Here is a 27,699-nt window from a genome sequence, read left to right on the forward strand (position 1 = left end):
GCACATGCAGGTAATATGAGACTTCTGCGATGATGTCATAATTTGCATATTAACTGTCAACAAAAATATTTGATTGGTGCAAATGCTATATAAAAGGAAGGATGAATAGTTGCTAATTCCCAAAAACAAAGTTTGATGGGTTTCTCTGTATGCATCTTCATGCCAATTATGCAAATGAGCTTAATAGTCTCATATTACCTGCATGTATCCTATTTGTAAGGAAGTGGGATAAGAAAAAACAAAGAATGCCATTCTAGGCCTATCGATGCTGGCATTAAACTTACTTAATTTACGCATGAATTCAGTTTTCTTAAACATTTCGAAATGTCCTCAATTTCATTCTTCCACCATAGGCCTGTACTAATATAATATTCACTTATTTATATCTATTTATCTAATGACATTATCTAACCACCTATATGGCGGCGCGTTCCAGGAGTCTGTTCTATTGCTTTCCATAGACTGAAGGATTTCTCAGTATGATTACAATCGCAATTTTGATTTCTTTTGTAATGTCGCTGCAATATAGGCCAGATCGGTAAGCTTTATCGCAAACATACGAATCAACATGACAAGTTTGAATACTACAACGAACCACACAATAGGGCCTAGGCCTATACCAATAAACTATGTTAAATTAAAACGTCTCTGCGATGCAAGACAATATTCAAGCAGATAAGACAAAATCAGCATCAAATAGATGGGATTACTGTTTTAAGTGTTTTCAAGTGTCTTGAAATTCGTCACTTTTTACATTGTATATGAACGTCTGCCGTGACAATCCCCCCCCCCCCCCCCCCCCCCCCCCCCATTCAAGTGGTTGCAAGTTCGGACCTAGGAGACCGTGGGTGGGGGGGGGGGGGGGGGGGGGGGGCACAACGTCGGTACGTACAAGATACCTTGGATTGGATGTGTGTGTACTGCTTTCCTGTACGAACGATCACGTACGAAAGGCCTACCTGCAATTTCTTCATTCGTTCTGTTATCAGCGATCAACAAGAACAGCGGCTGAACTTCGGCACCGACCTCCATATAAAGCGAGCAGAATGTTGCGTTTGACAAGGTTTCTTTCTGCGGGTTCGCTGTCAACGAGCAATTTCAGAATGGCAAGTGCTGCAGCGACAAGCTCAAGGCAACTCGAAGGAAAAGTTGCTGTTGTTACGGCGTCTACAGAGGGGTAATCTTTCCATGTTATCTCAATAATTTCCTAGTAGTTCTATATGCACTATGATAACGTTCACAATGTTTTGTTTACATTGCTTGATATTTCATACGAGTGCCGACGCTGTTTGAGTGCGCATTAGGAGGGGCGGTGTACACGCATGACCCTTATAACCAGGGAGCTAGGGAGCCAGCTGTAACCAAAAATCAGTCTGCTCTTGCTTTGACGATTGTTGATCATTGTCATTACTCTCATACTATTAAACGTCATCGTGATGAGGGATTTTTATATTATTTGAATAGATGCAAAAATCATTCATAGATTGTAATCTAAAAACACATAGATCTAGGTAGACCTATTTACTAGTAGTAGTAATAGTAGGTTGTACCGGTAAATTCTGAAATTGCTCTCTTCTACAACATGACACCTGACTACTGAGGCAGACTTTAGTTGTACTGTCTGAAATTAAGGTAAAACACCAGAAATCTTTGTAGTGCTTTTTACTTTAAAAACATACAATAAAATTGTGAAGTAACAGAAATAACATTTTATGTGTATTTTTATGATGGAAAAACACACTAGATCTACAGTACTACTAGTAGTAGTAGTATGGTAGGTGTTCAACACACCGACCGGGTCCATATCGGCCGACCGCGCACTATAATGGCATTGCGCGTACAGAAAGAAAATGTACGCATGGGTCTACGCGCAACGGTGTTCGATTCTTCACTGGGCTACGCTACCGAGTAAAATGTGGCGAAAACAACTAAGTATTCCCTCTAAATAACCGAAATTTAGCAAAATCGAATAAGGTTTATCGTGTAACTACATATAACTAGGCCTACCTTTGCTGACTCGTTGTTAGATGTAGAGTATCCTTCCGTAATAAATTTGACGATTTTGACCGCAAAATTGTCACCGCCACTTGTACGATCGTGCACACACGTTACACATACATGTATACACATGACAAAAACATTTTGTCGCCCGCTACGACCGTACGAGTTGATGCAGAAACGAGAAATGAATGTGAAAAAACAAACCGCCTCATCTAATTTATTTCAGTTACGATGAAAAGTTTCCTAATGAAAATCAATTCAAATTCATCAAACAGTCCTTCAAAAGTAATATCGAAGGATTCAAAATATATTCAAATATTATTGGGGGAAAAATGACGGCTAGAAAAAAAAAACAGCGGCCTGTCGGAAAAACGCATTTAAGTGCCCTTTATACGTATTGTCAGGGTGGTCGATTGAAATGAGCAGGGCAACTGAGTGCGGAAAAAATGACACCCCACGCGTTCGAAGCCGCCATCTAAGAGCGCGTACCTCAGATCGCATTTTCAGTGCGCGCTTGTGAATCCGGAGTATTTTCTCCACACGTGAGTAAAATTTCAGGCAAATTGTGAGATATTTCACGTTTCTATTGATAGAAAAACGTTAGGTGTCCGGTATTATGAACACCCAACCATACTACTACTAGGCTTTCTTGTGTCAGGATCTTTTGATCATCACTCAGATCAGGTTCGTTTGTACTGTAGATTCAAAGGGATGCAATCTGTATGGTTATGGTGAAAAAGGAACATAAATTACAATCTGCAAAATACAATCTGCTCTGCTAGGAGCATCAATGTAACCAGAAATTGTAGGCCTGTAATAGGCTATGTAATTGTAGCTAGGTGACCTGCTACATATTTTCAACTGCCACAAATGTGAATAGAACGAGATGGTAGCCCTACTACATATCGACCACCTTCTTTTAAACCGACCGCGTATAATTCGTGCACTGAACACTTAGTGCACACTTCTCTGCGCGCAAAGCACATAAAAATGGATTGGCTTTGAATGTAGATGAGGATGGTGTGGGAAAACGCAATAATTCACTGTTCATTAATGGTTTTAATCAAGGACAAAATTTTGAATGAATATTTTCACCGAATCGTAATGACAGCACAATGTAATGTCTATGGAAGTTTCTAAAAGGCTTCTAAAAAGCTTCGTTCAACATGGTGTTCAATACAACTCGGTTGCGTGCATTGTCAATGCAAAAAAGCGGTCGATCCTAATAACGCGATTTACCGCGGGGAGCTGAAACGAGGCCACGCAAGTTCGTCGGCGATATTTTTGCACTGAAACTTCGAATCAAAAAGGGAACAACGGCATTTGATAGAGCTGGATTTTCTCAATCACGTAGGTCAAGTTTTTTACATGAATTTCAGTGTTGAATATTCTTATCAAGCAAATAAACATTAGGCGGTCGATGAGTAGTAGGTCCAACCCTAGAAGTAATTGTATGAAAGGGCAGCTGTATGAATATCTCGTAGTATCTAAAGTCGATGTATTAGACTTTCCTTCAAAAGCACAAATCATCAACATATAACAACAACCCAGTAGCATTTTGCTTTTATATCTAATATGACAGGATGAAACTGTACTATAAGCTTATCATCATATTATATGTACATTGTATATCAAAGTCTTTATTAATCATATTATGCGTTAAGATTGAAAATAACTGTATTTTCGAATTGATTTGAATTGATTTGAATTGAATTGAAGTGGTGTATTGATTTAAAAAAATACAGTTAAACATACAACTGTACCAGCCAACAGGCTAATTGCTGTTTATACTGTTTCACAATGAGTTCAAATTACACACCAGCTGAATACTCTGAGATATGAATATAAAACAATTAATATCAACATAGCCGTATGTACAAGCTAAAAATGTCATTAGTAGGCCTACTAAGTAAAAAATATTAAGATATTTATAACACTGTAGCATGAATCTGGTTCCTAACATCCTCTTAATGCACAACAACAGCAGAAAACAAATACTAGTAATCATTCCCATTATTGTATGAACACAAAAAAGGAGAAAAAAAATCATCTCATTTGATCCTGATACTTGCTATTCTGCTTTACAGTACTGTGTAACAACAAGGAAACATTAAGAAAAGCAAGAGAAGCACTCTGAGAGTACAGACCTCTGCCAAGCCTGCAGCTCATTTCCACCACTGATCTTGTTCTTCCATAGATCAGTGATTTCCATCCATACATTGCCTGATTTCCCAATATAGAAGCCTTTGTTACGTCATAAATCCTCAGCTGCATGGCGCGCCTCGCCCTAGCAGAAACTAGAGCACGCACTTTAGTGCGTGCATGCAAACCTCAAATACGTGCAGCCTGGACTCCCAAGTTCATCGACCCTACCTGCCAAAATATCAAAATTCTTCATAAATTCCCCCAAAATTCTCGGATGACTACCAAAATTTGATCATCTGTTACTTGTATCATTCTAAACCTTTCCTGCAAGTTTCATCCCAATCCGTTAACTACTCTTTGAGTTATTTTGCACACGGACAAACTAACAAACGAACAAACCAACGAACAAACCAATGGTAATGAAACCTTGGCGGAGGTAATAAGAACAATGAGGGAAGTGAGTGTCACATTATTTAGGCAATAAAGAGACAGAGAAAGAGAGGGGGTGAAAAGAAACTCCTGACCCCTAATAGTAGAGCGGTTAAGCCCTCAAAATCATGAGAATTGTGCAAAATTTGACTAAAGTATGAAACTTTCACCAGTGTTAGTACATACCACAAGATTCATTTTAAGATCAGGATGTAAGTCTGATTTGACCTCTGATGACCTCCAGAGGTCAATGAACTTTAAATATCAGAATATTGATGTTTGGAGGCATTTGTGAATGATAGGCTTAGATCGTGGTTACGCTGCACTGAATATGCATTTGTACTACAAATCTTTTGATTCCACAGGGCATTGACAGGTTTCTACCTTTGACCTCTGATGACCTTTAGAGGTTAATGACCTCAAAATACCATAATATTGATCTGTGATGTTATTACTTAATGGTAGACATGGTTAAGATGTGCAAAACAAGCATATCTGTTTTGCAATGAAACTGTCTTCATATTCCAAAGAGCAAAGACAGGTTTCTAACTCTGACCTCTGGTGACCTTTTAGAGGTCAACGACCTCAAAATATCATAATATTGATCTGTAGCACGTGGTGTCATTAGTTAATGATAAACATGGTTAAGATGTACAAAACAAGCATACCTGTTTTACAAGAAATTGTCTTCATTATTCCAAAGAGCACAGATAGGGCTCTACCTTTGACCTCAGGTGACCTTTAGAGGATGTACAAAACAAACACAATTGTAGCCCAGATGGCTACTAGCACATGTTTATGATAAAGAATAGAATAGAATAGAATAGAATAGAATAGAATAGAATAGAATAGAATAGGATAGAGAGTAAAAGAAAACAGAACACTGCAGTCATTTTCCTAGACACCCTGTGAGGTCAATATATGCTCAGTCTTTTCCCCTTCTTTAGTTTATGAAACCGTTTATCTTCCTTCCAGCTATTTCCTTTCTTCTTTTTTTTTTTGTCAAAACCACCTCTTCCACGAAAAGTCTATGGTCATAGGAATTTATAAGTTTGATGTTGGCTACTTTCCCCGCTAGTGGTCAGCGCTCTCCATCCCCAAAGCCCCACGCCAAATTACGGAGAATGACGTGATGACGTGTTTTTGCCCTCTGATCCCCAAACATAAATGACCCTCTGAGCTGGAAGGTGGCCCTCCTGTCAGAATTTATCCCTCTATTTTAGCATTTATTGTTTAGTGGAGTGGGTCAAACAGGAACTCCAAAGAAAAATTCAGGGATAATGACCCAGAACAACGATGACGCTGGTTGCCATAAGGACACTCATATTCATTTGGTTTATCATTTTGATATCCAAGAAACAATAAAGTCTTTACCAGTGGTTACAGAGAACAAGTGAATGAAGAAACTAAAAGACAGTGGGCGAGTTAATCAGAAAATGAGATGAATCATAGAAAATTGAGTTTTCACAGAAACGGATAGGAGGAGCAAATTGAACATTTGACCAGTAAGGAATTAATTTCTAGTGAACGCCACACCCCAATATAAGATTGAGCCAATGAAATGCTTTAGGGAAAGGAAGTTTGTTAGTAAATTAGTTATAAAAAAAAACAAGTCTCAGCCGAGAAATCAGTTAGAGTGGCAAGCACAGTGGAAGCGGCTTCACGCTGTGTAGTGAAGCAAAATGTGCAGAGTTTTGAGGATTTTGAGAGAATTTTGAGGAACTTTGAGAATAGTTGGAGACCACAGGGATAAAGTCAGGAGTTCCACTTTCTTGGTACATCATGCCCCCCCCCCCTCCAAGTCATCCAACTAATCTTTATCGACGCTGAATGCACCATCGACCTACGCTGTGAATGTGATGAGGATCTGACTGTCATGACTGAACCGGCGAGCAGCAGGACAGTAGGAAAAAGTATGAGTCACGATAACACAAAACTTTAGTTTACGCCAATTTAGAGTGCAATTACAAACTCCAAATAGTCAACTGGTGTCATCGGAGATGGAGATGTTGAAGCGCCCTGTCAGACTGATACAAAGTGGAGAGTGATGGTGACGAAGAGAATGGGCCTACTGAGAGCGTGACGGCAGACCGCTCAACGGACGGCCCAGTCACACTGGCGAGATCGACAATGACATGCAGACGAGGACCTCATTCATCGACCGAGAGTAATCGTTTAAGAGGAATGACTTTCATTTATGTTTGAAGACATTTCAAGAGATGTAGTAGTCTGATATCTTAAGGGGCAAATCATTCTACTGTTTGCAGTCTTGTAAACATACTTGTATCTTTAGCGAAAACTGTTCGAGTACGTGGACAGTGATAAGTAGGCCCCTACAAATCACTCTGTCGAGTGAATTATATATGAACCAAATGGCTTCTTTTGAACATGTACTGTGTTGAAAAGTTCTTGGTAATTCTTTTCCAGGCAAAATGTGTACATGAAAATTCCGATGTTAAAAGCATGTGATGGGAAATGTAAACAGTACGTACTAAGGCTTCTATGTTTCCTGCTAAACTTGTTTGTTAGTGGGGAAAAGAAAAGAAAAGAGAAGAGAAGTCTCGCTCTCCCACGTCTTCATACCACAACGCCTACGGATATCTTTGTTTCACATTGTTAGTGGAGAAAAGAAAAGAAAAGAAAAGAAAAGAGAAGTCTCGCTTCATGAGAGATATTCAGATCCCGCTCGACACCACAACGCCTACGGATGTCTAGGAAGAAGGTGGGTTTGAATGTCTTATAGGGCCGATAGAGCACCAACAGTAAGTGCAGATTAATATTGGCACGCTATCTTTTGAAGAGAAACAATACTTTATTTCACACAAAATGAAAAAGCAGAAAGACAACTGATAATCATCCGCTCATGTAAAATCAAGCAGAAGTTTTTTTCAAAACATTTCAAGGGGCATCTTGGTGAGTTACAGTCTGTTAAACATGCCAATATACTGTGAAAAACAAATTGAAGGCCACCTTCAATAGGCCACCTGCAATACAGCCCCGCATTTTCCGACATCACAAAAACTTTGATCAACACGTTCCATAATTATATGCTTGTGATGGAGAGGGAAAATAGTAAACAAAAACATAGCAAGATTGATGCATTTCTTCCAAGACAACAGACAGGAACAGATTCCACGTAGAATACATAAACATGTACTTTGATTTTTCCATTCATTTTTCCCATATCATTACACACAATCATTACACACGTATACTTGATATGGTATTCAGCTCATTATGTGCAGACTGAGCACGACCCAATAATTCAGAACCTCTGCCTGAGAAAGGCTTGTAGCCTATCCCGCGAGTCAAAAAGAAGCTTTCTTATCATCTCGTGCATCCTGTACTCTATGTGCAATGCACTCATCATAGAGACAAGCTTGCCTTCACCCAAACTGTTCAGATATTGCCATTGGAAGACTCTGATGATCGCATACAGTGGCTGTGCACCTATAAGAACGCTGGTCTGACCTCAGGATGTCTATCCAGTTTATTCGTGGAGGAGATCTGTGTGCCGATCGCGTGCTTCACTGAAGACGCAGATGCTGCCCTGTCTTGAAAGAGATCGAGGGTATAGATCTAGACCAATTTCAGCAGGTTACACTGAATCATCACTTGCTGGCAGAGAGTCTTAACCGGATCATGCAGGTGATATTACCCTCTGCCAGCGTACCCTGATTCACATTTTGGATGCAATCGGATGGCGGCATACTGTAAACAACCAATATTTGGGCATGGGGGCACAACTCTTGGCCAGGCCCAAGTGTTAAGGAGTATCGAGCATAAAGAAGACAATTGGAGTAAATAGTAGTTCCACTCCTATTTGGAATTGAGGTTCCTAAACAGGTCATTGAAAAAATGCCCAAAATTTCCTGACGTAATGACCCAAACTTAATTGGATGACAATAGCAAGTTGCAAGACACAGGGTTGCTTCATGTGGAATGCATATTATGCCTCACAGTATGTCGCTTTCCAGATGGTCCATGACGTCACTGTATGCTCCAGGACCATGAGTCATGCACCGAAACCATACAGCCCACGAGCTTGACACTGACCAACACAGGCCCGCCAGCTCGAAACTAGGTAGCATTGCCCATGAGCTTGACACTTAGGCAAACCAGGCCCATAAGAGTCTGACACATGGGGGGGGGGGGGGGGGGGAGGGGGAGGGGGAGGTCCACAAGACCTACACTGAATAGATTAAGATTTCTGATGTAATACATATAATAATCTCGTGGGCCTTGTTTTCCTCGAGTGTCGAGCTCGCGGACCGCACAGCTTGTGGGCCTATTATATTTGATGTCGAGCTCATTGACCTTGTTCATCTACTAGTATAGTATTTAGGTCACGGGATGTATGACTCGTGGGCTGCGTAACTCACGGGCTGTACGACTCGGGTTGTTTTACTCGTGACGTACATCTGATGAGGTGGGCCTGTTGTTTTCTGGTTATCATCTGTCACCCTTTCATCCAGTTCAAGGGACTTTGCCATATGCCTGTTCACAAACTATTAAGCATCAACCCAAAATATGGTACTCCTCTCCCCACCTTCCATGTTTAAGCATACAAATTTTGTCCAGTGCAAATTGGATAATGTTGCACATAATTTCATGCAAGCTAGTCTGCATAACTAACCCAAACATAAATATTATATTTGAGGTCACTGCCATCACTGAAGACACGTAAGCTTCATTTCTGAAGTAATTGACCGCTCACATTCCTGAGACCTGTTACTATGAAGCAATGCTTTGTGGAATGTGCATATATACTTTGATTATAACGTCAAGGCATGATTTGTACATGATTAAACATTTAGGATTAAACCAATGAAGCCAAACATCAATATTTGCAATCCTACACAAATTTTTAGTGATATTCTAAAAGTCTGACCTCACATTGTCCTTAGAGGTCAAAGTTGGATATACACAGGGTAATGACCAATGTTCTGTGGAATGAGAAGACACTTCTTGTACAATGTAGTATAAATGCTAATAGCACAATGCATGATTGCACACCAGGTATACAGTTAACCATTGAATATACATCAAATATCGATATTTTGATATTTTGAGGTCATTGACTTGTCACAGTCCTCAGAGGTCAAAGGCAGAGCCATGTAAATAATTTCCCTTGATCTGAGGAATAGGAAAACGATTCAGTTGTCACACAAATGAATTTTTAGGACATCGTTATGTTTATCATCAACCAATTGCACCAAATATCAAAATTCTGATAATTTGAGGTCAATAATTGACCTCTGGAGGTCATTAGAGGTCAAAGGTAGAAACCTGTCAAGGATCTATGGAACATGAAGACAATTCCGCTGTAACAAAAATGAGTTTTTAGTACATCATTACCATATTTAACATCAATCAATGACGCAAAATATCAATTTTTATCAAATTTTGAGGTCATTGACCTCTGGCGGTCATCAGAGGTCAAAGGTAGAAACCTGTCAGGGTTCTATGGAACATGAAGACAATTCCACTGTAACAAAAATGAGTTTTTAGTACATCATTACCATATTTAACATTAATCAATGACGTAAAATATCAATTTTTATCAAATTCTGAGGTCATTGACCTTTGGAGGTCATCAGAGGTCAATTCAGACTTACCTCCCAATCTTAAAATGAATCTTATAACATGTGCTAACACTGGTGAAAGTTTCATGCTTTAGTCAAATTTTGCACAATTTTTCGGCTTATCTGCTCTACTATAATACATATGAGAAGTATTAATGGCATGAAATTTTCGTGAATTGTAGTCGACAGCCTTCTTCTTCTTCCAGATGAAGTACTAATAACTTCTGGGCAGAGTATTTTTGTACTTTGTCCGGTGCTGAAAACTAGTGTGCTGAGCTGCATTGTTTGATGCTGTTGGTTACAAGTGTACATTGTGTATACACATACTTTGTGCAAGTAAAAAAGTGCCATCCCAACCAGCTGTTTCCTAAACTGTTCTAGGGAAGAAGCAGCTGTCATACAGGTGGGGAGCTGGTTCCAGTAGCATATGACACTTTTTAGCAGCATGAAACTTTCGCAAATTGTTACTGACATTCAATGCATTGTGCCTATGAAAAAACTTTTATGTGCATTTTTGGGGGGCAAATCTTGGCTGCTTGCAAAATTTGCACAAATTTCATACTTGTAAAAATTTGTGGTTTTACAGTAGTTTATTGAGTAAATGATAAAGCAATAGAAAAACAAGGGGACAGAAAAGAATTGTTTAATGTCCATTTTCAATAGAAAAGTTTGATACTTATCATTGAGACAAAACATTGCATTTCTGTTACGGGCAACAATATCTTTATGTTCTGTTGATTCTGTAAGCTGCAGTGTGCTTATTGTCCCCGCCGAACGAGTTCGAGCAGGGGACTATGAAACGGGCTCCGTACGTGTGTGTGTCCGTGTGTCCGTCCGTGTGTCCGTCCGTCCGTCCGTGTGTGCGTCCGTGTGTGATCAAAATCTTCAATTTGCTACTTCTCTGTCATTTATGAGCCAATTTTGATTCTGTTTGCTTTATATGATAGCACTACATGGGAGCTTTGAAACTTCTACACAGAATTTCAGTCGTGACCTTTGACCTTTGACCTATATTGTACATTTTGCTACAAAATGCTACTCCTTCGCCATTTCTAACCTGATTTCGATTCCGTTTGCTTTATGTGATGGCACTAGGTGAGGGCTTCAAAACTTGTACACAGAATTTTGACCTTTGACTTCTTTGACCTTTGACCTTGATTTTTGACCTGTATTGTACATTTTGCTACAAAATGCTACTCCTTTGCCATTTCTAACCCGATTTCAATTCCGTTTGCTTTATGTGATGGCACTAGGTGAGGGCTTCAAAACTGCTACACAGAATTTTGACCTTTGACTTCTTTGACCTTTGACCTTGATTTTTTTACCTATATTATACATTTTGCTACAAAATGCTACTCCTTCGCCATTTCTAACCCGATTTCGATTCCGTTTGCTTTATGTGATGGCTCTAGGTGAGGGCTTCAAAACTTCTACACAGAATTTTGACCTTTGACTTCTTTGACCTTTGACCTTGATTTTTGACCTGTATTGTACATTTTGCTACAAAATGCTACTCCTTCGCCATTTCTAACCCGATTTCAATTCCGTTTGCTTTATGTGATGGCACTAGGTGAGGGCTTCAAAACTTCTACACAGAATTTTGACCTTTGACTTCTTTGACCTTTGACCTTGATTTTTTTACCTATATTATACATTTTGCTACAAAATGCTACTCCTTCGCCATTTCTAACCCGATTTCGATTCCGTTTGCTTTATGTGATGGCACTAGGTGAGGGCTTCAACACTTCTACACAGAATTTTGACCTTTGACTTCTTTGACCTTTGACCTTGATTTTTTGACCTGTATTGTACATTTTGCTACAAAATGCTACTCCTTCGCCATTTCTAACCGGATTTCGATTCCGTTTGCTTTATGTGATGGCACTAGGTGAGGGCTTCAAAACTTCTACACAGAATGTTGACCTTTGACTTCTTTGACCTTTGACCTTGATCTTTTGACCTATATAGTACATTTTGATACTAAATGCTACTTCCGGCGGGGACATATTTTACGCACCGCGTAATTTCTACATTTCCTTGTGGAATTTGCAAAAATAAGACCCAACAAAGTGGTGCTTCCAGTGTGCCATATCATATGTCTCTAACAAAATGAATAAATAAATAGATAGTTGGATAGATAGATAAATAAATAAAAAACAAAAAACAAAACAAAAACTAAACAAAATGCTGGATTTTTCTCTTTTCTACACAGTATTGGATATGCCATTGCTAAGAGACTAGGGGAAGAAGGTGCACATGTGGTAATCAGCAGTCGCAAGCAGGCCAACGTGGACAGAGCACTACAGGAGCTGAAGGATGCTAACCTCAATGTGAAAGGCCTGGTGTGTCACGTTGGGAAAGGGGAGGACAGGGCCAAACTTTTAGAAATGGTGAGATTCATGTTGTAACTCCTGAACGCTGCAGTTTAAGCTAGGACATATTAGTCATCACCCTGGGTATGTGATGAAGCTTCTACAAAGGCTGCTTTTGCAAGTATTGTATTGGCAGGTTATTTATTCAGTCTCTCCTCAAAGATCTTTTCATACTAAACTTTTTTCTTCTTCGTTTTCTTCTCTTTTTCTTTTCCTTCTTTTTTTTTTCTTCTTCTTCCTCCTCCTCCTCCTTCTAATCATCATCATCATCATATTCTGCCTCGAGTGTCAGTTTCACATGTTGTTAGGGCACATTTTTCCTATGTGGATTAGATGGAATGAAAAAGACAGTAATTCTGATGGCTTACTTTAGATGAAAAAAGAACCCTATTCATAGAATAATCATAGATTACTTCTCCATGGCTCATAGATGAATTCAAATACTTTCATTGGGATAAAAAGAAGAAGGATAAATGCACAGTGGTTATGTGAATGCAGATGTTCCATTTTTGAAACAAGGTCTTTGTTCTCTCCCCCCCCCCCAAAAAAAAAAAAAAAAAAAAAAAAAAAAAACAACCCACCCAATATCTAGGCGGCACAGGAAACAGGAGGTATAGATATTCTCGTCTCGAATGCTGCAGTGAACCCTTTCTTTGGCCATATACTAGATGTGAGTACAATGTTTTGAGCTTTGTATTTAACAGTTTAATATGCAATGAGCATAATTTTCTGTCAATCGTGTTTGGCAGCTTGTTACTGTAATGGCAGCTATCCATCTTTTGAAGTAATATTCTGTCTCCTATATTTCACTGATTATTCTTTCACAGTCAGTCTGTATGCCACATATTTTGTGAGCATAATATTTCATTACCTTAATAATAGGATTGGCCTGACAATTTTTTGAGTAGACTTTGTGATCAAAAAAAAATGTTGATAGAATAAATTAGAGAAGAGTTTTATCCCTCTTCTAGAGAGAAATATTACTTTATAAATTATAATTTGAGCAACATAAAGCTGTTAATTTCTAGTTGCATTAGTCATGAAGGCAGGTAGGAGAAACATGAACTAGGTTTCTTTGATTCAATTTTTTTTATGTACGAGGTAGTTCGTTGTGTCATTGTACCTTTTAACATACTATATTTTTGTGTCAGCTCTTCTAAACTTATTTGACATCCATCATCATACTTTGAACAATATGCAGTGGCCTCACATGTAACTAATCTCTGTTTTACAAATTATTACTATCTTGTTCCTCATAAGATATATCAATGTGTTTGTCATTCTGCAGCATCTGTATGATGTGATATTGGCAAACAGGCATTTCTAGAATGTTGTATACACACGTAATTGTATTCAATTTCTCTTCGTTTTCAATACAGTGTAACGAGGATGCATGGGACAAGGTAAGGGCTGAAGTCTATCTGAGTTAAAAGAAAGTTTTGAAAGTGTAAGATGTGGATGATATAGATAAGAAAACTTCATTTAGAGATGATGGCAGAATGATTTTATCACTTAAAGCAACCACTTGGACAGTAATGCTCTGTTTTTGTTTCTGTGACATGTTGAATAATAAGTCCCAGTTGTTAATGACATGCAACATTGTATACATGAAGACATCTACAGTGGGCAATTCCACGGTAACTGACGTTACGCGTAAGGATATTCATAAAATTGTTTATGTTGTAGTTTTGTGAATGAAAGCACCCGGGGCTTGTAATTAGCATTGATTAATGAGTTCATGAGAATGAAAAAATAGGTGGAAAGTTTTTCTCTCAAACTGCATTTTTCATCACATAGCAAGTGAAAATGTGTTGGTAACTGACGTTACGGAAAAAGGACATGGGAAATTATGGTGTAGATTTAAATAGAAATATCTCATGTCCCTGACTTCTAAACTTTATGTGTTTAATATGGCAATATACCTATGTTCTTAGGAACAGGTGCGCAAAATAATGTGCACTTTAGATATTTCCTTTTAGCACCATGCCAATTTCAGTGAAGGCATGACGGTAACTGACGTTACGTAACTGACGTTACACTTACATTTGCCATAGGGTTTACACATGGAATATCATGTTTAGGAATAGTTTTGTGATATTTTATAATTCTGACCTTTCAGAGTGATTTGTTTAATATGGAATCATACCTTGGTTCATCAATTACAAATACCCAAATGAAATGAAACATAAGTCCATTTTCTTTATGTTTTACGAAAATTTAAAGGTAAACATGTCAGTAACTGACGTTACGTAACTGACGTTACACATACTTTTGCTATGGGGTTTACAAAGAACTAATTTATTTAACAGGCTATTATACTGCCGCAGTATACCAGTAACAATCCCAGGCATTTACTTAGCAACAAATTATAACAAAATCTAAAGACAAAAATGGGGTGGGGCCCTTAGAGGGCAAGCTTCCCCCCCCCCCCCCATGCCATAGCACAGTTGAGCAAAAATAATGTAAATGCACCAGAGGATATTTCTTGACATTTGTCTTAAGATTGAATGCTTATTCAACAGTTATGATTACACAGAGCCATTTAGATTCAGCAGTTCCAAGTATGCCCATATTGACATAACTAAGGTTTTTTTTTTCTGGGTTTATTTATTCATTTATTTTTTTTTTTTTTGATGAACAGGAAAGTTTCTATCGAGAGTACCCCACCCATAATGCCCTGCAGTACTACACAAAACACAGATGTTTTTGTGTGTGAAAAAAAAAAAAAAAATCTTTCAGGTCATGGGGAAAAACATATACAAATAAAAGTATTCATAAATATGTATGAAATCTACTGTGATATATTCTTTCTTCTTTTCTTTATTTTACTCCTTCTCCCTCAAGGCATTGTTAGGGCCACAAATAAAAAAATGATCTCCATTATCAATAATGATTTAAATGAATAGTGTAACACTTTTAATATTTTTTCTGTGAAGAAGAAACATGCTTTTTTGGTCAAAAGGGCATTATTTGTTTATTCCTTGATTGAAGGAATGTAAAAATTTCCTTTCCTTTTCACTGGTATATCAAGGCTTGCAAATACATCCCAGATACCAAGAAGTAGGACTTTGCACCGAAAAAATTCTAAGATCAATATAAACGAATCTTCTGTTCATAATCATTATGTATTACAAAAATGTCCCTGCATGAATGAAATAAAGTAATCAACAAATATGAACAGTTTTTTATTTTACCCTAGAATCACCTCTCACTTTGAGCAACATTAGTGTTAAATGTTGAGCAACATCAATGTTAGTTTCAAACAGTAATGACAGTACGTGCCTCATGTCAGGCCTACTTATGTACCATTTCAAGATGTGCCATATTAACTAAACCACACATTTGAGTGCAAGCGAAGAAATATATCTGTTCCTGCATTTGCCTTGAGGTAGAAACTCCACTAAGCTTCCAGAAAAAAGAAAAATGCTTGCAAAAGTAGTCATTAGTAAAGATTATAAAACTGTTGGTATAAAGCTGTACACAAGCTTTAATATAAAAAGATGGTTACCATGCAGCCACATTGATTAGGCCTACAAATTTGGTAGCTTATCATCCTGTAGGACAGTGAGTACTGTATACTGTAGTAATTTGAGTGCATTATATATTGCATGTGGTAAACCTAAACTTCCAGATGATTTAACCTTAAACTTGTGCTGAACCGAAAATCAAAAGCTCAAGCCTCCCCCCACCAAAAAAAAAAAATCTGATAAATAAACAAATAAGATAAAGTGAAAAAAAAATGTGTCCATGCGGGACATACAGTGTACCATGGTGATGACATCATTCCCTATCAAAGGGATTGCTGCTCTTTGTTGATAACCTTTGACTTCCCAGATGTATTGAAATGGCCTTGAAGAAAGTAAAAAACTTGCCTAAATTATAATTACTGTCATGGTAACTGACGTTACATACTGGTATGACGTTTCGGTAACTGACGTTACACATTTTGATGTGTTCATTTAACTCTCCAGTAAGCCAAGTATCCATATTTTCTGGTATTGAAAGGAAGGCATATGGGCATACATTAGAAATCCTAAGTTACATCACGCAGCTCACTTTCTTTGATGAATAAAGTTAAAAATTCCTTGTTTTTGGTAACTGACGTTACATCCATCATTGTCAAACTAATTAAAAGTTTTTCTAAAATTCTTTAAGGCAACCAGCTTTTTCTTTCTATCATGTGGTAAAAGACTTGTCTGGTAACTGCATGCATATAAAAGATTGTTGTTTAGAGTACTAGTAAAGTGGATATACAGAGGGTAAATTGTGTGACAATACACTCTTTCTTACCATTGAGTTATAGGCATATTTTGGCAGCCATTTTGAAAATCAAAATGGCCACTTTTATTGAAAAACATAATGATTCTTAAAACTTCTACTCAAGTATTGTCTGAAAATGTATGGTGTTTGAAACAAATACCATTTTGAATTTTCGGCATCTGTGTCCTACATACCGTGGAATTGCCCAGTACTTTTGCACTCAATATTCACTAACTTCTCATAATGATGCTTTCATCAATACAGTTTAGAATGAATCTGAGCTGATTTGTAAATTGTGCTGATTTGTGTGTGTATTGTGTTTCTGTAGAGAGTTTTCATAATGCCAATGTGTTTGATGTCAACATGTGCAGTATTTCATTGAAATTGTACATACTGGGGGAGAACTGGACTATTGGAAGGAAAGTGATAAAACCAGTATGAAAATGTGCACATGTTCTAGTAATTCTAATGTCTCAGTACATTAAGTGGGCATGAATGTTGAAACTTTCTTATCAACAGTACAATTGTATTTTGTTTTTTTAATGATAGTGTGATATTGTGTTTCACTCACAGATATTTGATATCAACGTCAAGGCAACATTTCTTCTGATAAAGGAAGCTGTCCCACATATGGTAAAACGAGGGTAAGTTCAGCTTGAATAGAATTTCAGGATTCCAGGTAGAACTGTATGTGTGTGTGTGCGCGCGTGTGTGTGTGTGTCTGTTTGTCTGAAAAGACTACCAAGGCTGCATGTCTTTGCATAAAACCTCCTGTCAGGAAAGTTATTTAATTCACAAGTATGCTGTTGCAATTGCTCATTGTTCATCTGTACAATTTCATCATCCAGAAACTTTTACTGTTTTTTTTTTTTGTAATCTTCTTGAAAGCTCGAGGTCAAATTGTAAATTAAATTGGCAGGAATCATTTAAGGGCATAGGAGACAAAAGTTGTTCAAGTATCACAGGTGACCACATGTAAACAGTCCTTGAGTTCGTTTTTATTTTTGTTTAGTTTATTTTTCAGCTGCCTTGTTCGACAAGGACCAGTTTATCCTCTACAAAATAATTCTCGGAAAATGGATCCTCATTGAAAAACTGGCCTTGTTGGTATGTCTGAGGATTGTACATACATGTCATCTGATATTTCATTTCATACAATAACATTAGGAGAGGCGGATCCAGGAATTCTGTAAAGGGGAGGCACCTTTACAAAATTTTTCTTTTTGTTTCTTTTGTTTTAACAAAACAATAAAGAGGGGCACGCACCCAGTGCCCCCCCCCCCCCCCCCCCCCCTGGATCTGCCACTGATTAGTTAGAACAGCAACAACAGTGTGGATTAGGCATGTTCTTTTTGTGTAACACACATATTGTAAACACATTTATCAAGAGTCATACTATCATGCTTTAAACATGGTCTGCTGACCAGTGCATTCATTATAGTGGGGAGCCTTCAGTCAATGTGAAGGTCGATATTAAAAAAAACAAAATAAAATTATTTGAAATTTTTTGGCAGTCATCGAATAAATAAGATATCACTTTTGTGTGTGTGTGTGTGTGTGTGTGTGTGTGTGTGTGTGTGTGAATTATTATTATTTGTTATTTATTTCTTCCTATTGTTGGCAGAGGTGGGTCCATTGTCATGGTTTCATCCATAGCTGGTTTCATGCCCTTTGAGGTAAGTTCAATTTGAAGTGCCAGATTTTGTCCTTGGAGGCACCAGGTAGTGAGCTGAGAAAAAGAATCTGTGATGCATATTTATGCCTCTGCCACGAAGTGTCGCTGGAGGCATTATGTTTTCGGGTTGTCCTTCCGTCCGTCCGCCCTTCCGTCCTTCCGTCTGTCCGTAATCAATTTTTGTGGACAGCGTAACTAAAAAGTGGTTTGAGGTATCCTAATGAAACTTGGCATGTGTATGTATGAGTGGACGAAGTTGTGCCTATCAACTTTTGGTTGCACATGCTCGATGTCAAAAGTCAAAAGGTCAAGGTCAAATGCTCAAAATCTCACTATTTCCTCATATCTATGCAATGCCTGAAGGTATTTTCTTGAAACGTAGTGTATACGTGAACTCCCAAATAAAGATTCACCAGAGAGAGTTTTGGGTCATGAGGTCAAAGGTCACAGGTCAAGTGAAAAGTTAAAATTTCACTTTTTTCTCCATATCTCACAAATATATCAAGGTATCTTCATGAACTACTTATAGTTCATATGAATGTACTAACTGGCAGTGATCAACTAGGGAATTTAGGGGTCATGGGTCAAAGGTCAAGGTCAACTCATCAAAATGTCACTATTTCCCTCTTATCTATTTAAAGGACAAGTTCACCTTCATAAACATAAGGATTGAGATAATGTAGCAATATTATTAGAACACATCATTGAAAGTTTGAGGAAAATCAGACAATCCGTTCAAAAGTTATGAATTTTTGAAGTTTTTGTGCAGTAACCGCTGGATGAGAAGACTACTCCAGTGTATGAATAACTTAGATGTCACATGCGTACAACAATATAAGGAAAATATAAAGAGAATTTCACAAAATGCCATCTTTTGAAAAAAGTACACATTCCCCTGACTCGTTACCGACAAATGTTATGGGTAATATTATTCCCCCTGCCTTTAGAAAGAGGCAAGTCAAGAGCTCTTTTATTATGCGAAAAAAGTGAAAATATGTTGAATTTTCTTTTACATTTTCTTTATACTGTTGTACGCATATGACTTACAAGCTGTAGTAGTCTCCTCATCCAGCGGTTCCAACACAAAAATTTTAAAAATTCATAACTTTTGCATCGATTGTCCAATTTTCCTCAAACTTTCACTGATGTGTTCTACTAATATTGTTGCATTTTCTCAATCCTTATGTTTATGAAGGTGAACTTGTCCTTTAATGCCTGCAGCACTTTTCTTAAAACTTTAGTGTATGCGTGTATTACCCAATAGAGATTCTCTTGGAAGTTTCTTGCCAAAAGGTCAAAGGTCTAAGGTCGAGTGAAAGTGCTAAATTTCACTTCTTCCGTAAACTTTAATAAAAGGGTCAAAAGTCAGGTACAAATCCTCAAATCCCCAAATACCTGCACTCTTTAATAAGACAGTATAGCAATTCATCCAATTAAACTTAGCTCAAGGAAAGTGAACATTCAACACATTTGTGACAAACCTGACCTGTCATTTTAATATTTTGCCAATTATGTGAAACTGCTATCATACATTGTCAAGACATTGTACTATAGACCCATTAGGAGAACCATTCATTATGGCGGAGGCATACCAGTCGCCATAGCGACATTTCTAGTTTTGTTTTGTTTCAACATTTCATTGACTAGCTCTGTGATAAGATTCAGTGACATTCTTGCGAACACTTTTGGCCAGATTGCATACCTTTGTAAAACTATCAGATGCTGGTGTTTGGTTAGAATGTTAAATGAGAATGATGTGCCACATGTTTTCAATAATTTCCTCCATTCATTTCTTATCTTAGTTATTCCATTTATATATCTTCACATCATTTTAACTGCAAACTGATTCATTTAAAATCAGTTCATATGATGTAACTCTTTACTGTATGTCATTTGATGTTTCATTGTGCTATATATAGAGTGCAGGGATATTAGTAGTATTGATGATGAGTTACAGGATACAGTACCTACTTGGAGAACAAAGCCAGTCTCCCAAAGAATTATGTAACATAACGTAACATAGTGTAAAGTAACATAACATAATGTAACGTAAACAATCCTGAAAGGAAGAACTAAAGGATAACATTTTTCTTGTCATCTAAGACATGTTGATCTATTTTATCTGTCACTTTGTTTGTTTGTTTGTTTTACCACAGTTATTAGGACCATACTCAGTCAGCAAAACTGCCTTACTAGGCCTGACCAAGGCCCTCACGCCACAGCTTTCGGACATGAACATCAGGGTAAACTGTGTGGCACCTGGTCTGGTCAAGACAAAGTTCAGTTCAGCAGTGAGTCTCATTTTATGGCAGTCTGCCAATAATTTCATTGAATGTAAATTTGTTCACATTTTACCAGTCTGGACAAGACGGTGATTTGCATGAAATTTGCAGTTACATGTAGGTCATTGCACTCTTGAGAAACTACATGCTAGCATCAAAGTTAACATAATGTGCTTCATTTTAGAATGTAAGAGCGTGTTTCTACTGAGCGATGAAAATTCGCGGTGATGCGAGGCGATGCGAGGTGATTCACGGTGATGCGAGGTGCTCCGTCGTCCACCTTATGAGGTGGTCGATGCGCGGTGATGCGAGGGACGATTCTCAGTAGAAACACACCGGGTAGTGAAATTCGCGGTGTACCGGAAGTCTCGAATTATTGGGAGCTTTCGCCCCGCGCTTTTCAAATCGGTTCATTGCACACTCCGACACTTGTGTACACAGCGACCGTAGTTTCGCACACGTCATGCTTTGTACCAACTCCAACTAAATACATGAGGTGGTACATACTGTATACTCTGATTTTTACACTGCGTTCATTTTCCCATAATATCGTATCGTCTCGAAGTTGTAGATTCCCTAATTCGTTTTCGCTGGAATACTAACGTTAGTATGTCAGAGCCCGTAGAGAGCATTAACTAGACCCTAGACCTGCAACGATTCCAAATACATTGTAACTGAGTGGCAGGAAATGTTGGTGAGGGGCGTTTTGAATGGAAAGACTAAACAAAATTCAGTGGCCTAACATAAAATGGCAGTGCAGAGGCAGGGTGACCCGATCTGTGACCTGAAAATACGTGACTTCTGGATTCACCGCATTTTGCACGTCACCTCGCATTACCGCGTATTTTATCGCTCAGCAGAAACAGCACAAGTGATCGTAAAATACGAGGTGATGCAGGACACAAAATTCGCGGTGATGCGAGGTGATGTGAGGTGCTCTCAGTAGAAACACGCTTTTTGGGATTACTCCAATCTCAGCTCTTTCATAAGGAAACAGGTAGAGTATTGCTATTTGTGAATGAAAGCTTAAAATCCAAGTGAAATCCCAAATGCATATTTGTGTATGTGTCATGTGTATTTCTGGTGTGTAGATTTGACTGAGCTGTGAAAAATGAGGAGCTGTGCTATTACAGCTAGAGTTCAGTGAGCTTCTGACTTGAAGTAAATTCAAATTTCATGACCAAATTGATTTTGGGAAATAGAGTCATATTAAAACAGACTGGTAGAGGTTTTATAAAAAAAGAAGTAATGCAAAGAGATATTCATGAACATATGTAACTATGTAGATAGTGTTACTACCTAATAGCTCTTGTTGCATTAGCTTCTTTACAAGTTGTCACAAATTATTTACTTTAGAAAGAGAAGAAATCGTGTTCTTGGCATTGTATTGTTGGATTTTCAAGATTCCACAATGATGACCTCTCAAAGGGGTAGCTGTGTAATAGATATATCATTACCAAAAGGAAAACAAATCATGTATTTAGTCTAAAGCCCATTAGGAGAGTTATGTATGACAACATCACATCATATGATTTGTATATGTTATTGTGACTAAAATAACAGATGAAAATATGTTAGCCCTATAGAATTCCCTGACTTTTCTGTTTCTTCTGCAAATTTCGAAGTTCTGCTTGTTTGACTTTCTGCTTTTCATTATGGTCAACTGTAGAACATAGAGTAAACTTTCTGTTCAGCTGTTTAATTATGGACTATTATTTGCCTGTGTTGAGAACACAATGATAAAGAGTTAAACTGCATTTCTGCATTTCTGTCTTTACTCCATCAGTTATTTTCAACAGAGGAAAACACCAAGTTGGCACTGAGCAACATACCTATGAAAAGGTAGGGTCATGAAAAACTCTCTTATACACTGTGCAGTATACCAATGAAAATTATGAAATGAGCTCTATCTCAAATTAAGAAGACAAAGAAGCAGTCTTTCCCTCAGACATGTGTATAATCTTGATTAGTCATGAATAATGTGAATCTGTCATTTCTTTTTTTCAAACTTGGCAGGTAGCATCCCTAGGGGGTTAGGAACTCAATTTGTTAAAATGGGCACCATGCCCCACCCAGGGGGCCCCCGGGGGGGCCCAAACCCCCCAAAATTAAGGAATCTGTAAAAATCTTCTTCTCTAGAACCAGAAGTGATAGAGCTAAGTTAATACTATGAGTTAGTACATTGATGACTGTAGTTTCAAGTTTGTTCATGGCAGAATCAGGGGTGCCCCCCTTGGGACCCAGGGGAGGGGGGTGGGGAAGGGTTCTAATGGGGCCTAAATTGTACATTTTCATCGTCTTCTTGAGAATCCCATGACCCATTTTCACCAAACTTGGCAGGTAGCATCCCTAGGGGGTTAGGAAATCAATTTGTGAAAATGGGCACCATGCCCCACCCAGGGGGCCCCCAGGGGGCCCAAACCCCCCAAAATTAAGGAATATCCGCAAAAATCTTCTTCTCTAGAACCAGAAGTGATAGAGCTAAGTTAATACTATGAGTTAGTACATTGATGACTGTAGTTTCAAGTTTGTTCATGGCAGAATCAGGGGTGCCCACCTTGGGACCCAGGGGAGGGAGGGGGTGAGGAGGGGTCCTAATGGGGCCTAAATTGTACATTTTTATCTTCTTCTTGAGAACCCCATGACCTATTTTCACCAAACTTGGCAGGTAGCATCCTTAGGGGGTTAGGATCTCAATTTGTTAAAATGGGCACCATGCCCCACCCAGGGGGCCCCCAGGGGTCCCAAATCCCCCAAATGAAGGAATCTTTATAAATCTTCTCTAGAATCAGAAGTTATATATAGAGCTGAGATAATACTATGAGTGAGTACATTAATGACTGTAGTTTCAAGTTTGTTCATAGGAGATCCAGGGGTGCCCCTCTTGGGTAGGGGGGGGGGGGGGGGGGTGGTGGTTGGAAGGGTCCAAATGGGGGCCTGAATTGTACATTTTCATCTTCTTCCTGAAAACCTCATGATGGATTTTTGTCAAACTTGGCAGGTATTCTTTTTTTTTTGAGGGGGGGGGGGAGATAGGATGTAGAATGGTTGGATTCTTGTTTTTGTTTTTTTCATTCCGACTGATTATTCATCTGTAGTGACATTGGTGTTCTACTAGCAGAAGGCAGACTACTTTAATGTTGATGAAATGTGAAGTAGTGTACGACTTGAGAAAAGTCAGTTCCTATATCTGGATTTCTCCCCTTGGTATTTACTGTCTATGATACCATCTCCTGGTCATAGAATATATGAGGTCACGTACCTTATCAAATGTCTGACCCTTCTTTGTGGTGTCTTTGTGAGGTATACTTGTTCACATCTTTTCAGATTTGGCCTGCCTCAGGAAATACCTAGTAAACCAAGACATATAAATGTTACATAGAGTAACCTGTGTTTTTGTTTAATTCCCAGTCTGCCTTCGATGGAGAAACTGTCACAAGTTTAATAGTCAAGAATACTCTGATATTAATACAAAAAATGAGCGTCTTCTGTGGGATTAAGTTTGTTGACCAACTTCAAACAAATATAAGACACCTTCACAAAAGGCTTTTTGCTTTTAAACAGGATAGACAAGAGACTGAAGGATCATAAAGTTTTAAATCACCAATCTGCTTTTTCCCCAATAATTTGTTTTGCATTGACCTTCAGTATTTAACCATCATGAAATAATGTTGAAACATTAGTAGTGTATGATTTTTTTTTTCTTCCACAAGCCATACTGGGGCTTTAAAAATGAGGTGCACAGTGAGACATGATCACATGGACATAGAATCAATCTTTTTTGTTTGTTTGTTTTTATTTCTTAATGATTCATCAACATAATTGCTCATCTAATTTCATTGACTGTTGATTTTAAACTCATTCAGGTCATGATTTGATACTTTTCTGTAAGATTACTGTGTCCTGCAGTAAATTCATCTTTGATTGCTAAATGTTTTTTTCAGATACACTCCAGTATCTAAGAATTATAGTAGTCTTTGGAGCTCTTAAAAATGACAATAATCCAAGGAGCTCTTGGTTCCTGATCTCTTTCAAGGACAAATTTTAATCCATGGAAATACCTCATTCCTATCAATTGTCACTGGCCAGATATGGCAACTGCTATACCCATCACATATGGTGCTATGCCTCAGTGTTTTCATTCCAAAGCTACTGTGCTCCTGAAATTGCCAATTTGTTTTGCTCTCCACAAAGAGTCCAAAGGTCATTTGATTGATTGCTTCAGTTTGTTGTTAGTCTGTTGTAAAGACTTTTTTTAGGAATCATTGAATTTATGATTTAATATTGTGTTCGTGTGCCCAGGTGTATGTTCTCTAATTATCAGATGATCAATATTGTTTTCACGTGCCAGTTGACTTTGCATGAATAGAAGGACTAGAAATACATTTTGTGTCTCTGTAATCAAATCACAGCACAAACGTTATACATCTTGCTGCATGTTTTGAGTCAATATTCAGTGTTGAAATCTGCTTCCAAATAGATATGACCAAGGTCAAGCATCCACTCCATAAACCTGAAACTAATATTTGATTTGGAAGCTTTCATATGGCGTAACAATAGCAAGTGGATCTTATGCCTAAAGTTCATAGGGTCATCATATAAAGACCTAAATGCACAAGGGACTGAGTACAAACATAAGGTTTGTGAGTGGTGTACTTGCCAAACCTTCTCTTCTCTACTTGTTTGGAATCAGTGCGACTGTAAAGTATGTTGCATATGTGATCTTACATAATTACGCATAATTGGATTTTGTTCATTTGAGATATAGAGGGCAGTCTTCATCAAGTTGACTGTAAAATGGAGATGAGACAAACTCCAGAGATCCCTCAGAAACAAATACAAATGTCGTAATTCACTGATGAGGCATTCATTCGAAGCTCAGTTCTATGCCATGTTTAAGTGGATACCACAAGATCCAATCAAATCACTGAAATCAGGTCAAACTAACAGAGGTTAAAGTTTATAAAAATCGGACCTAAAACAATAATTGTTTGGAATTTTCGGAGTTTTACATGTTTACCACTATTGATCACGATTCATAGTGGTAGTAGTCACACTGATATATGCAAAGTAATTGAGGTAATGAGGTTACCAACTCAATAAACACAAAGCAATATGAAATGTAAGTTTATGAAATGTAAGTTTTATTTTTGGTCAATAATTTAATAACTATAATCTCTTTTCTCTGAAAGCCATCGCTAGATTATTACAGTGTAACTATTTGATGGAAGGAATATTCATTGAATATTTGCATTCAATTCAAGGAAAAATAGTGAGGCCATTTAAACATATCAACTTCTGAAATTGTTTCATGTTTTTCCTTTTGATATTTGTAAAGAGAAGGGGAGGGGCTGATTGATATCTGTGCAGATCAATGGAAAATAGTGAGGGTACAAAAACATATCAAGGCCTGTATAAATGGTGTTATTTCACGTCCAATATAATGAAAGTACATGTACTACCATTCTGTTTGTTTCCATTCACACTTCATAAATCCAAACGATGGTAGAGAATTGATTGCTAACACTGAGATGTGAAAATTTCCAATATCAGGGTAGATGTATAGAGTTAATATGTATCATGCTTGTCTTCTGTGAGCAAACAGGATAGGCATGTGCGTTTTGGGAATAATTTTTCTCGTGTTGCATCACAATTTTCTTTGCATTTTCCATACCACTGCTACATAAACTACAACGGTTGTATCTTTTGTGTAGCAGTTTTCTTCCATAGACATTTACAAGATACCATTTGATATGTTGTTCATCAGCTGGAATTGCTAATCAAATTTAAGCTGGTTTGAATTATATCCTGCATTTTCAATTTCTCTCAATAGAGCTGGGGTTCCAGATGAAATCGGGGGAATCGTCTCTTTCCTGTCGTCAGACGATGCCAGCTACATCACTGGAGAGACGATACTGGTGGCAGGAGGTTCGCCCTCGCGACTCTGAGGAATGCTGGCGTCTCTTGGTTTGCGACATGATTCCATGTCCTGCACCATCATTGTTGGGAGATGTACACAGTGTCAAGATGAAGTGATGTTGGATAATCTCTCTTGATCAAAGTTACAATGAACTGAACTGAACACACAGATTTCTCAAGGAGATTTCTCAATCAGATGAGATTGCGACCAAACCTGCTGATGTGAATCTATGGACAAATCATGGAGAAACGACTTTAATTGGGCTTTAGCAACAAGCTGTACGAAGTGAATTTTGCCTGTATCTGGATTCAAGGAAACTGCAATTTCCCAAAGTATGAAAAGTGTTGCAGGTCCATTTCAAAGAATAAGTAATTTGTAACCCTGAAATATATTTTGAAGAAATTAACTTGTTCCTCACTTATTATTCTGAGAACTTTTACTCCCCCCCCCCCCCCAAACGAGATTCCTTTTGCCTGTCGACGAAGAGCGGACAGGTTGAGCTTGATAATCCGCCTGTGTGAAACCAGTTAGGCAGTACGAGTATCCCCTTTCTATGGTCAACTGTGTTTGCCATCGAACAATGCAAAATATCAGTGGGATATGAAATATGATTAGAGCGTGTGCTTAACTCTTTTGTTATGTACTATAAGGGCGCCTGAATATTGTCAGCCAAAGTTAAAATCTAGTGAGCTCAGCCTTGATTGCAATGTATGTCGTCATACAAGTTTTATGGCAAAAGAAGGGCACTACTACGCTGGAAAAGGCAAATTAGACAAAACACTTGCAGTTTTAATAGAGAAAAAGAACAGATTGATGGAAGAAACTGCAGTCTCAAAGTAATTTTTCTGGTCAGCATTTGGACAATTTATTATGAATTTAGGCCACAAATGCAGACACTCTTTTCTACATTTTCGGAACCTGGTATACCAGGTTTCCATGCGTGAAGTAACGCTATGGGAACCTGGTTTGCCAGGTTCTGTGAGAAATGGGTTAAGTACACTTACGAGAGTGAAAGTGAGAGGCTAAGGGC

The 27,699-nt window shown here is 38.0% G+C and overlaps 1 protein-coding gene across 1 annotated transcript; it reads left to right on the forward strand.

Moving 5' to 3' along the window:
* The first annotated feature begins 1,008 nt into the window (after positions 1-1,008).
* On the forward strand, positions 1,009-26,915 carry LOC139721454 (dehydrogenase/reductase SDR family member 4-like). The gene is made up of 9 exons (XM_071632771.1): positions 1,009-1,177; positions 12,373-12,550; positions 13,125-13,202; positions 13,912-13,935; positions 17,366-17,436; positions 18,417-18,468; positions 20,624-20,758; positions 22,536-22,591; positions 26,583-26,915. Exons 1-9 carry the CDS (start codon positions 1,047-1,049, stop codon positions 26,695-26,697), a joined length of 840 nt encoding a protein of 279 aa, XP_071488872.1. The 5' UTR covers positions 1,009-1,046; the 3' UTR covers positions 26,698-26,915.
* Positions 26,916-27,699: the final 784 nt, after the last annotated feature.

The sequence above is a fragment of the Diadema antillarum genome, unplaced genomic scaffold (genome assembly GCF_040938485.1).
Source record: "Diadema antillarum isolate AM-2024a unplaced genomic scaffold, OU_Dant_1.0 scf00000143, whole genome shotgun sequence".
Lineage (NCBI taxonomy): Eukaryota > Metazoa > Echinodermata > Echinoidea > Diadematoida > Diadematidae > Diadema > Diadema antillarum.